Source organism: Rhipicephalus sanguineus, chromosome 10 (assembly GCF_013339695.2).
Source record: "Rhipicephalus sanguineus isolate Rsan-2018 chromosome 10, BIME_Rsan_1.4, whole genome shotgun sequence".
In the NCBI taxonomy this organism is placed as follows: Eukaryota; Metazoa; Arthropoda; class Arachnida; order Ixodida; family Ixodidae; genus Rhipicephalus; species Rhipicephalus sanguineus.
This window is the reverse complement of record NC_051185.1, coordinates 39,388,064-39,405,998: the sequence shown is the minus strand read 5'-3', so window position 1 is coordinate 39,405,998 and position 17,935 is coordinate 39,388,064. Positions and strand designations below refer to the sequence as shown.

The following is a 17,935-nucleotide window of genomic DNA, read 5'->3' as shown; positions in this document are numbered from 1 at the left end:
GGGTCTAGCTCACCAAAACCACGATCAGATTGCGAGGCAGAATGTATTGAACTTCCGTTGAATATTGAACACCTGGGATTCTTTAACACGCACCCAGTGCAATTCAAATGGACGATCGTTGTCCTTTGAAACAAGCGAGGTGAGTGCACCGCGTGATTTCTCTATGTTGCTGCTGATCTTTTCACAAAGAAACAAGGGAACATGACCGATGTGAATTTCGGAAAGTTGTTAGTGACGATAAAGTGTGAAGGGCTGCAGAGGACGCAGCAAAATAGCCAGGCTAGTTTGAACAAAATAAAAGTTTGGGGTGGAAAGTAACATAGAAGCATTCGATTACTTTTCACCAATTGCTTAATTACTGTCATGGAGCAGTAATTGGTCACTGTAATTAATTACACTTTGGAAGAATGTATTTGTTAACGTTAAAGTATTCGTTAAAACTTTGACATGAATCAACTAGCCCCAGTCATCGACGTCGTTAATGTGATCAGTTACTTTTTTCCTGTAACGAGTACAAGCTCGATCTGGACCATGACGAATTTATGTCTACATGGAGCCACTTTATTCAACCAAGGCAAGAGACCTGCCGGGTGACGTCACAGTGTGAAGCTCGAGGGAACGAGCACGTGACCAGCGTCACATGATGCGGCACTTCCGGTTCGCTACAGCCGCGGCGCTTCTCGACAGTGTGACAGAGTTCGCGTTCAGGCGGGGTCGGCTGATGGAGGTCGGTGGGGCGGCGGCCGCCTTCTCGACGGGCTCGGGCGCGTCCGTGTAGACGCGGAAGTAGAGCACCACGCGAGCTCGCCGCTGCGCGGCACCACCGGCGTTGGTGGCCGCCATGATCTCGGACTTGCTGGGCGCCGACGCGTTGATCTTGCTCGGGCCACGCCCCGACGGGTCGTAGTCCACGGTCAGTGACTCGGCGCACAGGATGTTGCCTCCTGCATGTAGCCCGATACGATGACGATGGACCTTGTCGCTTATTTATTTATTTATTATTTATTTATTATTTAAAAGTAGCTTACAGGAACCTAGAGGCATTACAAAAGGGGGGAAAGGGGGGATTACACAAGAAAATGTTAAAACATGTACAATAGTTAGAAAACAAAAGGAAGGGGTACAAATATATGCAGAAATTAGAACAAGAATGCGGGAATGTGAACAAGACAAGTCGAAGAGGCAAGAAAAAGTGCACATTGGACAGCGACAGTTCATATACAACGAAATTTGACACTGTAAAATAGGAGCAGTAGAATTACGGAACGAACGCGACATGATTTTGTTATTACAATATATTATTTAACGTAAAACTGCACATAAATAACGAAGAAGGCCATGAAAAGAACTTTATAGCAATTGATCAAAATTGCACCAACCACATCGCGCGCGTTTGCGTGTATATGTGCGCGTCGTGTGCAAAAGTGAGTCCAGTAAGGGCGACTGATATGCGACTTCCTTTACATAAATCAAGTTGAAAACTGAACGCTCGTTATAATAAAATTGCCTTATTCGAAATACTATTATGTTCGACGCTTTATGTCTGATGCCATCTGGGTTACCCTACAGGCTGCCCCTTATGTCATCAGAAAAGCGTTTTATTCGAAATACCGCATTATTCGATGCTTTTTGACTGGTGCCGACTGCCCGGATTACTCCACACTCTTTTTCCTTGCTGCCCTGCTTGTCGAATAAAATTCATCGTTTGCTCTCTGCTGTTGCATCTCTTTTTCTGTGCTTGACACCATAAGCGTGCACACAGAAGGGGGCCCCCCCCCTCCTGTCATTACCATGTCTTCGCACGGCATTCTGATCGTTCTTTTGCTGCGCTATACTGAAACACCAGGACAAAACGAGCAGACAGGACACATATGTGTGCACACGTGTCTTGTCTTCTAGTTTTGTCCTGGCGCTATACCACCTAGCCCCCGTCGAATCCTTACTGTGTTCTGATTGTAAAAGCCTTAGCTGGAGGAGGTTGGGAAGAGGGGGGAGGGCTGTTTTGAAGCTTAACTCACTTGCCCCCCCCCCCTCCTCAAATTCTCTGTGCACGCCTGTGCTTGACGCTAACTTACCGCAAAAGCAATTGACTAGCTCAAGTTTCTCGCAGTGTATGCTACGTGCACCCACTTAGCAAGTATCTCCTTGCACTCTAACAAAAAAATGTGTCCTTTGACTCTTATTTTATACATGTGAGAGTCAGATGTGTAGCACTCTCTTTAGAGAGTCACACTGACTCCCTTTTGGAAAGTCAATGTGACTCTCTAATGAGAGTTATACATCCCACGACTCTAGCTCCTAAAGAGAGTCAACGTAACTCTCTAAAGAGAGTGCTCCACATATGACTCACGTGTATAAAAGAAGAGTTGAAGGACACCTTTTTTTTTCTTAGAGTGTAGGGTTATTATATAAACTCACGCAATCCGACGCTCCAGAGGCTCATGTTGGCCTTCAACGTGCGTATGGCCTCGGCGACGGGCAAGTCTCGTCCGTCTCGGCTCAGGGCCGGCATGAACACGCGGTGAGACAGGCACCGCGGAGAGCGCAGGCTCGCGAAGTCGGCGGCGCTCTCGGGAAACGTGCTGTACACGATGCGCAGAACCTTCAGGTATCGAACCAGCGTGCGCACCTTGCGGGACAGCGCCGTACCCGGAGGAACGTCTGCGTGCAGTACGAAATTAACACATCGCATATATTAGACTCCAAAACCGTGTATTTCGCTTAAACTCTTCGACAATATTCGCTCTTACCGATCGATGCTCTGTTCTTGCTTAGATTTCCCAGAGACATCGCATTTTATTGTCCCGATATCGTTTGATGTAGCGCTTGTCATTATCATATTTGCTAATTTATAGGGATACACCGCGCCGCTTTTCGTGCTTCTGGTCGCACTGGTTTGTACCCCCGTGCCACAGTCCAGAAAGGAGGTGTTTCTCTCCCGTGAAAAGGTCTTTACGTTATTGGAATCGCCCGAAGCTCCGCCCATTCATAATTTCCAGCAGAAAGCAGCCGTTGTGGGAGGGTTGGCGCTTGTTGGGAAACGGCCGGTCTGGTCTAGTCTGGTCTGGAGGCGCGCGCTCGCACCTCCAGACCAAACCGTGGTTGGGGTACATTTATAGAAGGCAGCGGCATTTCCTCCTCAAAGGCTGATGAACGTTATCCTGCACCCATGGACGTGCGCTCTTGACTGACCTCATGAGCCGGGCGGTCGATGAATCCGCCGTCCGGACGATTTATTTAGTCGGGGAGGCATTCGGCGGTGGTGCTTCGGTCACGTGAGCAGTAGAGTTGCAGCCATATGCTACCTAAGGGTAGCATATACGGTAACTCCCCTGTATTTCTAAATCCAACAGAGGAGCAACCCGCGCCCTTGAGACAGATTCCGGTAGGTGATGGCAGCAGCGCGCTTGCTCGATCAGCTCCCACAAACAAAATATTTGTATATTTTTCTAATAAACCAGACAAGTAATAGCGGACAGGGGCGTAGCCAGAAATTTTTTTTCGGGGGGGGGGGGGGGGGGGGGTTTCAACCATACTTTATGTATGTTCGTGCGTGCGTTTGTATGTGTGTGTGTATATATACGCAAGCAAAATTGAAAAATTTCGGGGGGGGGGGGTTCAACCCCCCCCCCTTGGCTACGTCCCTGATAGCGGAGAGCGTTACGTACGTTAAACAATCGGGAAAATAAAATGCGATATATCTGCGGAATTTGAGCAAGAACTGTGCAGCGGTATGCGCAAGACCTCTCTTGTGTGTTGATTAGGCTCGGGCTTGCATCCCGCCGCTGCCGCCATGTAGCGACAGCGCGTCTTTCCTCCCAAGCCTCCTCCCTTATATCTACTCAGTTAACAAGCGTTCGCTGATCAGTTCGCCCTCCACCTCGTATATATAGCAATCCATGTCCACCAATCAACTTGTCCTGTAGAAAACTCCGCCTTTTTTACGAGCACTCGAGAAGGTAGCTCACCGATCTTGGCCTTGACGAAGAGAGTCTGCAGGTTGTACAACTTGAGCGGGCTCTCGCTATGCAGCCACTGGGACGCCCGCTTGAGGACACACGTGAAGTCCTCGAAGGCGTAGTCGTCCAGCGGCTTCGGCACCACGTCGCGGACCTCTGCGACAGAAAAGAAAGCAGGTGCGAAGTGTTGCGTGCAGCGTGCGAATTCTCTGCCAAGTCGCTCGTCTCGTTGACGGGCACAATTGTAGCCGCGCTTCCTTTCCCTTGATTGTGCATTTGCGCTGATATCAGCTGTAGACTTGGAAACAACGCAAAAGCTCACTTGAATTATGTTAGCGTTATGAGTCACCTGGAACTGTTAGAGTATCGCTAAGAGCTTATATGGCTCAGTTCAAACTGCGCGCTCTACGTACAGCCTCTCGTCATTGGTCGTAGCTCTCTGAGGTCATCTCGGCGCAACCAACCGCGCTCGCTTTCGGCGTAGCTTTTAGGGCGAGGCAGCGATTGGGTGGGTGGGAGCGTGACGTCACACACATTGCAGCCGGCCGTACGCAAGCGTGTGTGTACGCCTGTACTGATCGATATGTGTGCACTCAAATACAGGAACGTTCACGTCCTGCGTGTCAGCAGGGCCGTGCTCCTGCGGTAAAAACTGGTTCGTCGTTACGGTACAGTAGTTGCGGCCGTGCAGAATTACTACGTCATAGAAAGGCTATTTTGAGCGGGGATGATCACTTTCTAGGCATTGCGTGGTGTTTCGCAAAGTGGAAACATTATCGCAAATTTCAAATGTTAGTTTTTTCGGCCAACTCCGCGTCGCCTTTCAGCATACGACGCGTTAGAGAATGCCCTCACAATCGTCGGTAGCGTGGCCGAGCGGTCTAAGGCGCTGGTTTAAGGCACCAGTCTCTTCGGGGGCGTGGGTTCGAATCCCACCGCTGCCACATTTTTTTTTGGTGCCATACTTTTTTTTTTCTTAAATTTAAATCACAATTGCTGCGTTTCCTAACACAACCTACAGACAAAAAAAAAAAACAGTACACCAAAAAGAGTTACATCACATTGGAACACAACTAACATAGGAGTGGGTTACAACTTGGTAGGCCTTCAGTTCGGTTTGTCCGTTGTTCACCGCTATTTACACGGCGGGAACAGTGCAGGAACATGATGAGGTGACACAAACAATTTTTGCTTCAGAAAAGAAGTCAGTAAATCAAAAGAATGGTGATTCAGCTGGCTGATGTCTACAGTAGCGTAGTCAGAATTTTTTTTTTAGTGGGCCAGGTGGGTGGTTTCTCGGCAGTCTCCAATCCCCCTGAAAAAAAAAAATAATAATCGTGCTAATAAATGGGTAAGTGGGACGCATGTGATTGAAGCGGCGGCTTACGGAAGAAAATTTTGTGTTTCCTTGAGTACAATGTATCAGAATGACCTTGAGGGCGCTTCGAACTTTGCGCACGATCACGCGTGGAATCGAAACTGTGTCGTACGAAATAATATATACAAAACTACTGCTTTGAGCCATTACTAAAAAACAATCTTTTCGCTTAATCTCAAGGCGCCGGTCTTTCATAACCATAATAGTTCATTCTTCTTTGCATTATATTTGCACAACTTTTGGCCATGCGGAAGCGTCGCAAAATGCAGCCCTTTTTAACATTTTTAAATAAATACACTTAATGCGTAATGAGGAATCTGTTCACACTGGGGGCTTTGTCGGTGCATATACTATCTGATAAAAATACAGCGGGAGCAACCAAAGCAGAAACCCTGTGGCAAAATCAAATTATCAAAAATTGGCGTTTGTGTCCATATTGCACCTTCGTTCTCGCCGTGTAGCGTAGCGGTCCATGTAAAAATATAGCCTATAGAATAGTGATTCTCAAATGGGGGTCCGTGAAGCCATCTTTGTAGGTCTCTGAAAGCCATCCTCGAAAAAAAAATAAAAAGAAAGAAAACGCGTTTTTGGAGGCACACTGTTTCCCGTGACAGCGGCCCCTTCTCATTTTTCTTATGCATCACCGCATAACAATTTCGCATTGCGGCGGAGCTGACTTATGTTTCCCCTTCTCCATGAAACGACATATGCACGCGAGCGTACTTTTTATAGGCTTGCATATTTGAAGAGCAAACATAGCTAGAGAAATGTTGAATGTGGCTGCAGACCGCACAACTTGTTGTCAAGCTGTTGAGATCGAATTGGCGTGGCACTTTGACCATTCTTTGCCAGGAAGAAAAACACGCTACATGTTGCGTTAATTTCTGACTCCCCCCCCCCCCCCCCTCCCACTTTTCTCTCACTGCAAGGGGTCCCTCATCACTTCCACCGGTCCACAAGGGGACCCCGAAACATTCATCGCTGAGAACCACTGCTATAGTGTCTTATGTAGCACGCCTTATTTCCCATTTGTAAAGAAAGTATGAAATCAATAATTTTTGTTTTAAGCGAGAAAAAAGAAAAAGCTTTTGAAGTGAACAACCACAATGTCGTGAAGCTTCCCTTTGTTTCGCCTTACCCGCCACGGTGGTCTAGTGGTTATGATGCCTGACTGCTGATCCGAAGGTCGCGGGATCGAATCCCGGGAGCGGCTGCGCGCGCCGCATTTTCGATAGAGGCGAAAATGGCTGTGGCCCGTGTACTTAGATTTAGGTGCACGTTAAGGAACCCCAGGTGGTAGAAATTTACGGAGCTTTACACTACGGCGTCCCTCAAAATCACGTCGTTCTTTTTTAGACGTAAAACCCCAACAGTTATTATTTAATCTTGTTTCGATCGCCTTCACTGCACATCACGTCGGCTCCGGATTCAAGCGGATGCTTGGTATGCTTCGTTTGCCAGTAACCTGCAATCCCTTCCCCACCTTCTCCCCTCTGTTGGCAGGCAACATTGCCCACATAAGTGGACAACGGTTTTTTACAAAATAACTGTTAAATTTCGATTCCCGCTTCTACTATGTGCTGCGCTCCTAGTCGCAAGAGGGCGTCATGACATATTGCCTAGCTGGCAATCGAATTTACTATAAAAAGATTGAACTTCGTTATAGCGAGAATTTCTCTCTTCAACTTCACTATACTGAGGTTTACAGTACTTCACAACCATGTTTAAAGGGACACTAAACTTAACTGCGTGTAGTTTTAAATCCTGTGCTAAACGCAGCTCCACTATAGTGTGAAACCTGAGGAAGTGCGTAGCACTGGCACGCAGCGATTCCCGTTCGTAGTTCCCACTGCTCCGTTTAGCAAACCGTCGATGACGTCAATGTTTGAGTTAAGCGTGTAGGGTTTCCCCGGCACGAGTAGGAACCTTGTTAGAGAGATTCGCAAACTCGGTGTGCGACATGCGCGCTACTTTTTGCTGCGCTTCATCGACTTCCTGCTTGTTATAATTACGGCAGTTGAGATTTGTGTCGTCTGCAGCGAGTTCCGTCGGGCTGTTTCCCCCTTCAGATGTCTCGAGGAAGACGCCGGGGAAGCGCTGGTGGGAGGAACAATTGCGCGTTTGGAGAGGTGGTGGCGCCCTCTCTTGCCCGGCGCGGGTGTCAGCCGCACGTTTTCGAAGCGTTTTTAGCGATGTTAAGTTAATTATTGCAAATACTTTCTAGGTTATTTCTAATAACTATATTATTGTAGGCCTTGCTCGTTTATTTTAACCCGGTTTTGAGCATTGCTAGCCTTGTTTTAGGCCTGTATTGACCACTTGATTTCCAGCGTGACCATGCGGAATGATGCACTGGATAAAGCGATTGTTCACCAGTGTTGAAGATTGGGCGAGTTGGTTCGTCGTACTTGAAATGGTATAGCGCATTACGGGGAAGAAGAAACGGCCTAGCAGACCGACACAAGAGGACAGAGCGCTAACTTCCAACTGAAGATTTATTGTCAAAATGCATCAAATATGTAGATTGCGCAAGCATACAAAAAAACCCTAACGCAACGCCAAGATTAGACACATCGCACCGTCACACACACACAAATTCACAGACGGTTTCCCTGATTAAGAAAGGTCACTTCATGTTCAGATAAAGCCAAGGAACGAAAACTAACGTCGTTTTTCGGTCTAACGACCGAAAAGAGACCCGTAGTTTTTACCCTACGTGCATGACATTTCCCACCGACTAAAAAAGATAGGGGAGAAAGTCAAGCGTGAAGGTGGTGTTTATTTCCGGCCGCCGGATAAGTTACCGCGGCTTTGCAAAGCAGTCAATTCCCCTCAAATCACGGGCCACTGTTGCTCAACCAAGCACAAAACTCGGTTTGTGCCAGTCAACGTGGGGTTGTTTACTCGATACCACTTTCATGTGGTAAGAGGTATATCGGCCAAACGGGACGCTGCCTTATGAAAGGCTAAAAGAGCACCATTACAATGTTCACAAACCAATCCAGGGCCATATTGGAATTCACTGCCGCGATTGTGGATGTTCCCCCCATGTTTGATCAATGTGAAGTGTTAAAAAAGCACCCGTCACAATCACTCGAGAAAATAATAGAAGCGCATTGTATACCAGAGCGGGCATCACGTGTATCAGCGCTCCTTCCTTGGCTTTATCTGAACATGAAGTGAACCTTTCTTAATCAGGGAAACGTCTGTGAATTTGTGGTGTGTGACGGTGCGATGGTGTCTAATCTTGGCGTTGGTTAGGGTGTTTTTGTATGCTTGCGCAAGTCTACATATTTGATGCATTTTGACAATAAATCTCAGTTGAAGTTAGCGCTCTGTCCTCTTGTGTCGGTCTGCTAGGCCGTTTCTTCTTCCCCGTAATGCGCTATACCATTTCAAGATTTTTCACCACCCTTGCCGCAAGAAGACGCGTGGCAAGCGCGAAAACGCGTGAAAAGAAAATGCGGGTGGAGACGCCACTTCAAAGTTCCCCCACCATTCACCGTGACGTCACAGATTTTGACAGCGTCTACTAGCTTACGTAGTTGCCCATCGTTAAAAGTGAAGTACATTGTCTTCTGAGGGAGCCAGAGATTTAACATACCAAGTTTCAAGAAATTTCCTTAAACCAAAGTGGCCAATATATATATAAAAAAAAAAGAATTGGAAATCCGTGACATCACCATCTGAGATTTTGGCGGTAAATTCTAAAATGAAACTTTCGACATTGATTTTCTTAACGACACCAGAGTTTTCTTAGTATAATTTATCAGTATAAACTAATTTATTCTCTGACTTGATAGTCGGTTACGACCCAAGAAAAGTGTCGGCAACGCCCAAAGCCATCGCCGCCCCTCCCGTAGAGAACTTGCATAATCGCTCTACCCAATACCGCTTACTCAATTTCTTGACGTCAAACGCATCTCGAATGATTCAGATAGTCGACTGTACCGTACAGAAAACGTTTGGGTCGCTGGTTTTAGGTCAGAAACTTGAAAGTCTTAGTAAATTTGGTGAGGGATTCTGACATCGCTGCTCAACCAAACATAACGTATTAGGTAGTAACGACGAACCTTTAACTCTTGATATGCGTAGTATGTACGTTAGCCGAGAAAAAAGTACTTACGGTTCGAGTGGAAACCAGCTAGCGCGATTGTATTTTGCGGGTGAATGACAGGCGCGCCGTGGCTCTGTGGGCGGAGCCTAAATTTTTAATTAGTTTGTAAACTCCTTGGTTGTAACCGAGTATAGTGTCCCGCCTTTTCATCGAAATGCGAGTCACGTGACACTCACGTATCCTCTCTCGAGTGGGCAGCCTCTGTAGAAGAAGATGCGCAGACTGAAGAGCTGGAAGTAACTGAAGCCGTCCCCCTGGTCCACGTCGCGGCGCATCTTCTCGGGCTGGCGCACGTCTCGCGACTCGACCCCGATCACCTTGCCCGGCACGGGCCTCGCCCCGGTCGCCTGCTCGGCGTTGAACCTCTCGAGCAGGTCGGGCACAGTCTCGTAGCGGATGCAGCCCGCCGGCTGCTCCACCAACTGGGGCTCTAGGTCGAGGTAGCCCAACTCGACGCCGCCGTTGATGTGTGCCTCGCAGGGGAACACCCACACCCTGCGCATACCGAGCATATGGCTCGTGGTTTAGTTAGCGTAAAAAAGGAGATGACAGATCTACCGACCGGACAGAGCAGGTAGACACATACATACATACATACATACATACATACATACATACATACATACATACATACATACATATACATACATACTACATACATACATACATACATACATACATACATACATACATACATACATACATACATACATACATACATCACCATACATACAACCCGCCACGGTGGTCTAGTGGTTTATGGTGCTCACCTACCGACCCGCCGCTCGCGGATCGAATTCCGGCCGCGGCGGCCGCATTTTCGATGGAGGCGAAATGCTCGAGGCCCGTGTACTTAGATGTCTGATTTACGTGCACGTTAAAGGGACACAAAAGAAACAATGAATGGTTTAGATTGATAAAGTGGTGCTCGGAGAACTCTTGTGTAGTTTATTTCACCACCATAGGTTTATTATTAGAGGAGAAAACCAGTTCAAAGTTTCATTTTTAAATTTCCGCGCCGAACTTGTAATTCATGACGTAAACATTTCAAAGAGCATTAACGTATTTTGGCGCCACTGGCCCGACGAAATTTCCACAAACTCGTTATGCCAAGTCGCTAGCTCCCTCAGAGAACAATGTACTTCGATTTAACCGGTTAGGAACTACGTAGGCCCAAGCAGGCGCCGTCAAAAATACGTGACGTCACGGCAAATGGTGCGGGAATTCCAAGGTGGCGTCGCCACCTGTATTTCTTTTTGCGCGTTTTTCTCGTTTATTAAGCGTCTCTCGCAGCAAGCGCGGTGTTTTGGTATCGCGGAAGACTACTTTACTAATGCGAGAAAAAGAACCCCTGGTGGTCAAAATTTCCGGAGCCCTCCACTACGGCGTCTTATCGTGGTTTTGGGACGTCAAACCCCAAGAATTATTATAACTCACTCACTCACTCACTCACTCACTCACTCACTCACTCACTCACTCACTCACTCACTCACTCACTCACTCACTCACTCACTCACTCACTCACCACTCACTCTCACTCACTCACTCACTCACTCACTCACTCACTCACTCACTCACTCACTCACTCACTCACTCACTCACTCGCAGCAGATTATCTATGATATTTGTATATCTTATATCGTCGAATTTATTTTCGCCTTGTTGACCAATAACCTAGCACACAATCATATAAACCTCTAAACTCAGCAGCTCGTAACGCAGCGCCACCTAGGCTTTTCTTGCCTGAGTCCGTCCCCGTAGTAGTGCTTCTGCGCCGACAGCCTGGTGCTGTCTTCGTCCGAGCGTGAAGAGCGGTCTCCCTTCGCTTCCCCCGAAAAGGAAGAAGAGGATGCCGGATCCTTGTCCCTGAACTTGAACTGCACCGTCTCCATGGAGACCACACGGTAGCCGCATATCTGCCGGTACCAGTCGCTGGCACGCTCCACTACGTCGCTGCGTGACGAACGGTCAAAGGATGGACGCCAGCGTTGGAAGGATTTCATCGGCACCATCATCGTCAGAATACGATCTTGAGTCCATTTCAGGACAGAAGCCTCGCCTGACCATCTTCTTCAATTACTCCCGTTTCGCATTTGGCTCACCTGTATCATTCCTCCTAATTCTGTAGCGTCGTAATACCGCTTAACTACCTGCACCTCCTACACAATTGACAACCGTTTTGTTGCTCTATGGCAGGGGTCTCAAACACGTGGCACGACCCGCACAATACGATTGTTTTCGTCCCCCAAATTTCTTCTTTAATTTTCTTAATGAGTATGTTCGTGAGCTACACAGACGTAACTAGTCTCGAGCATATTTTTCGTGAAGCAAGCCATGCGGTAACCACATGTTCAAACATAACCGTGGAACAACAACTCTGTATTTCAGAATTGGCGCCCAGATTTCAGTCGTTCTGGAGATGACTATCGATATATTTCTGGAAACCCGACGTCAAATCCCCTTCAGATATCACCCATATATGAGACATGGGATAGGCCTTCCTTCAAATGGCAACGCTAGCTAACATTTTTTTTTCAGAACCCTCTCCTCCCAACGGAGCATTATTATCTACTGAAGCACACGCGTTTCACCGTGTTACAGTATACTTGCTAATATTAGCAAGCTTGCCAACTACTCCATGTATGCTGTGTTAAAGAAGACATGCAGGAATTTCCGATGTGCAGAGCTCGTGTATGTACTCACTCAAACTCCTGGAACTCGAGGAGGCCTGTTGTCTTGGATCGACGCACAAGGGGCAGAAACTCGTAATAGAGCAAACCGGGTACCACGTCGTTACCCTTGTCGAGCTCCGACGTGTTCGTTTTGTTGGTCGTCTGCAGTGAGAGCCGCGATGACTCGCTAGCCTTGGACGACGCTAACGATGCGCTCTGCGCCATCTCGCCTTACTCTGAAGTAAGTAGTCGCACAGTTTACAGTCCCGGTCGCCGCCTTCTCGACGTCTCCAGACCTCTTAGTAGCGGTGTCTCCTGCGTCAAGTGGACCTCAGACCTCGTAGCAGCAGTGACGTCCACTTAAGTCCTCTTAGCAATGATGAGGTCTTATTTAGGTCACCTTTGTCACTGACCTCTTAAAAACGTCCATAAGTCAGCTTGCTGAAGACAGAACGAAAATGTTTCCTCACAGCTTGCTGTTCGCTATAGTCCTGGATGTTTTCTACTAGCGAAGATGTCAGCCCAGGTCGCGCACTTGTCGGTGAGCTCGTCCACGACGAACGGCCAATCCTGTGGTGCAGGTCGCCCTGCGAAGGCGCAGGAACGTCGCCCGATGCTCGACGTCCGTCGGAGCGACGCCTACCGGAGGAGGTCCGCAGAACCGGAGCTCACGGACGACTCTTGAACCTTTGCCGATGTGCGAAGATCGCTATGGGACAGACGCATCATGTCCTTGGTGCACGGGAACTGCTTGAACCGAGGGGAACGACCAATTTTCCCGCTGCGAAGACCGGGAACGGTGAAGACCGCGCACGGAAGCCACCAGGGGCTGCCGCGACGAAGATGCGCGCGATGCGAGCTGGTTCGTCGGTTCTCCTATATCAGAGGCTCATACCCATTATGATGAATTGGCGAAGAATTGGGCGGGTTGGTTGGTTGTTCCTCTGTAGAGTAGAATAGCGTAAAGTAGATCCTGGAAACTCTGGCACACACCCACGCTGGGGGATTGGCCAAGAACCGGATAGTTTTTAAAATATAATTCTTAAATTAAAGCTTAAGTTTTTTTCTATTTAAGATGAAAGAGGTAAAAATGAAACAAAAACATTAAGAATAGAATAATAGAATATAATATAAGCAATGAAGCGGAGAATTTGAATAAAAAATCATAATAAAGTAATTTGAAAAGTATTTGGCGCAACTCACCGCGGGGAATCGGCCATGAAACGGGCGGTACCTTATTTTAGAGATGAAATTGTTTTACAATCTAAGTATGTTTAGAAATGGATAGTTTACAAAGTAACTCATTGGTATAATCAAGGCGAAAACTAATGACAAGCCAATATGGTTGAAAAATAAAGTGAAATTAGATAACCTTAACATTCAATTCGTTTTGTCTCACGTAGGAAATCACATGCGGCATCACAAACGTTCCTGTGGCTAAAGCCCAGTACGGTAGCACCAAAGGAAAGAACAACCGGAAGTGATAAATGTAAGCCCATCCTTCGGAAGGGTTCGTCTAGAAATCTTTTTATTTTATTTGTGAACAATCTGCACGTTAAAAATAAATGGTGCATAGATTCACTCTCGTTGCAATAGACGCATAAAGGGGACGCTGCACCAGACCAGACCTGTGTAGGTAAAAGTTCGAAGCACAGAGCTCATAGCTCAGCTCAAGGCTGTCCAGAGCATAGAGTTTCCTACAATACTTACTAGAGGGAACTCTGGCGCTAGTGTCTATGGGAGCTGCAACGCATGACGCTTCAGCCAGCATGGCAATGATGGGTAGTACACAAATTTGTCTGAACTTCGTACTTTCGGCTCCGTTTGGCTCCGCGTCGCCTGCATCCACTTTGTCGCAAAACGAAGTTCAGCAAAGGTCAGCCGTTTCACTTCGCCACTTTAACTTCTTTAGGCTCAGCCATTCAAATCTGGTCACGAAGTTCACAACGATTCATTCTTTTACACGAAAGAAAACCAAAACACAACAATAAACGAAGCCGCAAGTACGTTCGAAGCCCGCTAGCACGAAGACTAGGCAAATCCGTGTACTACCCATCATTCCCATGGTGGCTGAACGATCCCAGCGCCAGAGTTCCCTCTAGGTCATTTTAGGAAACTCTATGGTCCAGAGGGCCCGGGCCGTCGCCGAAGGACTCTGTCTACCGGCCCCGACCTGGGTGGAGCCGCCGGATTAATTGGCGGGGCCTTCAGCACCGCTTTCGTTCTCCTCAGGACCTGAATAAAGTTCATACTCACTCACTCAGGTAAAAGTTCAGTGGGAGAACTCGACATCGTAGTCTGGTAATTGGTATTTCTGCCCTTCTAGTGGAGCACCATCGATTTTTCCAAGGATAATTAAGATGAGGAAACTCACTCAGACGTTGACAAAGGAGATTTAGCAAGGTTATCCGACGTGGCAAACTTTTCAGATCGCGTCGCAGAGACGCCAACGTAGGCAATATAGAAATTATGGGACCATCGTGAGATGCTGTTGCGAGTGCATCCGCGTCTTCGTTGAGCGTTAACCCTTTGTGACCTGGTACCCACACCAAGCGAATCAGATGTATATGTCCTGGGACAAGGGAATGAAACACTTCTAAGGTATTTGACAAATTATCTGCAGTTAATGAAGAACAGATAGGCAGACAGTCTGTCACAATGACTGCTTCTGTTATAGATAGGGATAATTTGCGTAAAACGAATTGAAAAGGACGAGACCAAAAATAATTATGCAATTCCCACTCCTGCCTTTTCTTCACAAACTGAAGCATCAGTCGCTATTACGATGCTTGTTTCTAAATTTGACAAATGGACTTACAAAATGCCATTTAAGTACCTATTGGGTAAATGTTTGCAGTTCTTGTTAAATATACCGCCAAATTTTATTATAATTGTTTGAACAGATCTGTTTGGTATAAGTACTTCACGGGGGTTCACTGGTAATGTTTCCAAGAGTTTCTGTTCGAGAATGGCTTGTGGACACCTCAAAGGGACACTAAAGAGCAAAACGATTTTTCTCATATTAGTAAAGCACTCTTTCACGATACCAAAAACACGACGCTTGCTGCGAGAAGACGCTTAGTAAGCGAGAAAACACGCAAAAACAAAATGTTGGTGGCGACGCCACCTTGAAGTTTCCGTACCATTCACCGTGACGTCACATGTTTTGACGGCGCCTATTAGGGACTGCGTAGTTCCTAATCGGTAAAAATGAAGTGCTTTTTCCTTTGAGGGGACCATAGACTTAACATGCGAAGTTTGGGGTAATTTTGTTGACCAATGACGCCGAAATACGATAAATACTTCGAAATCGTCTACCCAGCTGAAGCAGCTACCGATTTCGGTTTTGGTTTGGGCACATTGTTTATTGCTTATTTAAAATTATTGACGAGTCTCTCAGCAAAATGAACCACACGAGCTGTTACAAGACTGTTAATACTATTTGAAAACGGCATTATCTCAATATGGTTGAAAATGCGCCGGAGTTCCCCTTTAACGATTGCAAGTAAGTCCTGGGGCAGAGCCTTATCTATAATTTTTATTACCGATGTAGTAATTCCATCAGGGCATGGCGCAGAATTCAGCAATATTTTCACTACTTGTGCTAGTTCCGAAGCTGTGACCTCTTCAAAGTCGTTACATTTATCATGAGACCGTGAATGGTATGAGCAAGCAGTCGTGAAGCAACTTTCAAGTCCTTTAGCAATATTTTCAAGAAAACTAGACAATTCACTTTGCATTGAAACCACCGATGCGATGTTTATGGGTGAATGAATGACCTTTTTAGTTTTAAGTAAGTTAAAAGGGGGTTTCCTGTTACCAGGCTTTGAAAGGAACTCAGAACGTTGGCTATCATAACTGTACTTCGCAGCGGCGACTGTTCTCTTAAAAACTGCAGCTGCAAATTTATAATCCCTCCAATTTATGTGGCATTGGCTGTAAAGTGGTTTTCACCGCTCAGCTTTTCTTAACCTGTTATCACGTGAACAATGCGAGTTCCACCAAGGATTAGAAGAACTTCTTTCAGAGACCTTTACTGTGAATTTAGATTTATTTAACGATTCTTTTATAACATAACTTAAGTTCACGGCATTTTGTTCTTAATTTTCATCTATCCGTTTCGACAAAGCCTCACGTAGCAACGTTTCAAATGTATTAAAATTTACATGAGTAATCGAGTGGTGGGTACTGAAGTCAACGGACATACAGGCTCAAACAATATTGGAAAATGGTCGCTACTTGGACCTGAGTTCAAAGTAGACTATGTAGAAATTGAGAGGCTGGGACTGTAGAAAGTAAGTTCAATCCCGGAAAGTGACTGATTAAAAACTAAAGTGGGTGTTCTTTTGTTAGTGCATGTTAAATTATTCTTGGACACGAGATCCCCCGAACGCTTCCCTCTCATATCGGTTCTGAAATCCCATGATGTGGGATGAGAATTAAAGTCTCCCGCCAATATAATTTATTTCCTGCAAGACGAAATTGCGGAATCTAGAACAATATAGTTTTGAACACCTGCTGGAAAATATGCATTTACTAACGAAAATCCCGAAAGAGAAATATCTAAAGGTAAAATTTCACTTTCTGATTTCGTTACTTGACATGTAATTTTAACCGGATGAACAATTTGGGAAGAAATAAATACTGCTACTCCACCACCCCGAGAGCGTCGGTCTAAACGAAATATGTGGTAATTTTTAAGATGAAAGCTCTTTTCTTTTGAAAGCCAAGTTTCTTGCAGAACAATTCCATCAGGGGAATGTTGATTACACAGGCAAAATAAATCAGTAGCTGCAGAAAAAATTGATCGGCAATTCCACTGTAAAATTTTTAATCCACCTATTTTGTCGAAATACCAGCTGCATTCACTGCCTTCTGCATTATAATAACTTTCAAAAAGTCCTTTTTTTGTGTGATTTCCTTCTGATATTTTTTACTCTTAACATTGCGACTCACTGGAGAACCTTGCGCTCCAGGCGACGCACGCCGTTTCATGTTTCTCGATTCTAATTCCATTTGTGAGTCTTAGGAACCTGAATCTGAGCTCCAATCCGAATCTTGTTCAACTATTATTATTTCCTTACGGCTGATGTTAGACGGACCGGCTTTTGGTGTACACAATTCCTCTTCGACGGGTATTATTTTCTTGAGGATAGTTATTGATGAACCTGAGTCTAGTGAAGCTGTAATAATCTCCTTAGTCGACGAAAAAAGTGGAGAGGTCACAGCTGGTTGGTTAGCACTCAGCAGGATTTGAGTCATCGGCGCATTCATTATTTGTGCCAATGATTCTGTCAGCGTTACAAAAAGTTTTTCCATTAGCACAATCATTGTCTTTTCAACAGTGGCGGCTGTGACGTCCGAGAGTGAAGAATCTATCACCTGATTAATACGACTCGTAGCACTGGCGTACCCACGAGAACGCTGCAGTGACAGTTCGAGCGTCACGTCTAGAAGATCGTTTTTGTTCAATGTCCTTCATTATTTGCATTTTCTGGGCCCTCGCAGGAGAGCTACCCTCGTCAGCTGAGCGAGAACCACTGCACAGACAATACCTTTCTTGTGCTGCATATTAATTCGCGTTACGTTGTCCTGTACACATTTGACACCGGACCACTGATCTGCATCTCTTTATGCTATGTCCGTAACGACAGCATTTAGTGCACTGCGGGTTATCAAGATTATCACGTAGGAGTAAAAAAAAGAGGAAGATTTCCTCAGTGTAGAGTGACGCTGTGTAGATAACAAACCTTGTTTTCGTCAAGACATGTGCTCTTGTCCAAGTTACGGCACACTCAACCGGATGTCT

The 17,935-nt window shown here is 46.2% G+C and overlaps 1 protein-coding gene and 1 non-coding gene across 2 annotated transcripts; one reads left to right on the top strand and one right to left on the bottom strand.

Moving 5' to 3' along the window:
• Nucleotides 1-474: 474 nt before the first annotated feature.
• On the bottom strand, nt 475-12,351 carry LOC119406341 (uncharacterized). Its single transcript, XM_049420054.1, has 6 exons — nt 12,158-12,351; nt 11,198-11,407; nt 9,631-9,949; nt 3,969-4,257; nt 2,419-2,661; nt 475-944 (listed from the first exon to the last, which is right to left on the bottom strand). The coding sequence occupies exons 1-6, from the start codon at nt 12,349-12,351 to the stop codon at nt 637-639; spliced, it is 1,563 nt and encodes a 520-aa protein (XP_049276011.1). The 3' UTR covers nt 475-636.
• On the top strand, nt 4,822-4,903 carry Trnal-aag (transfer RNA leucine (anticodon AAG)). The gene has a single exon. It is a non-coding gene; the product is annotated as a tRNA-Leu (tRNA).
• Nucleotides 12,352-17,935: the final 5,584 nt, after the last annotated feature.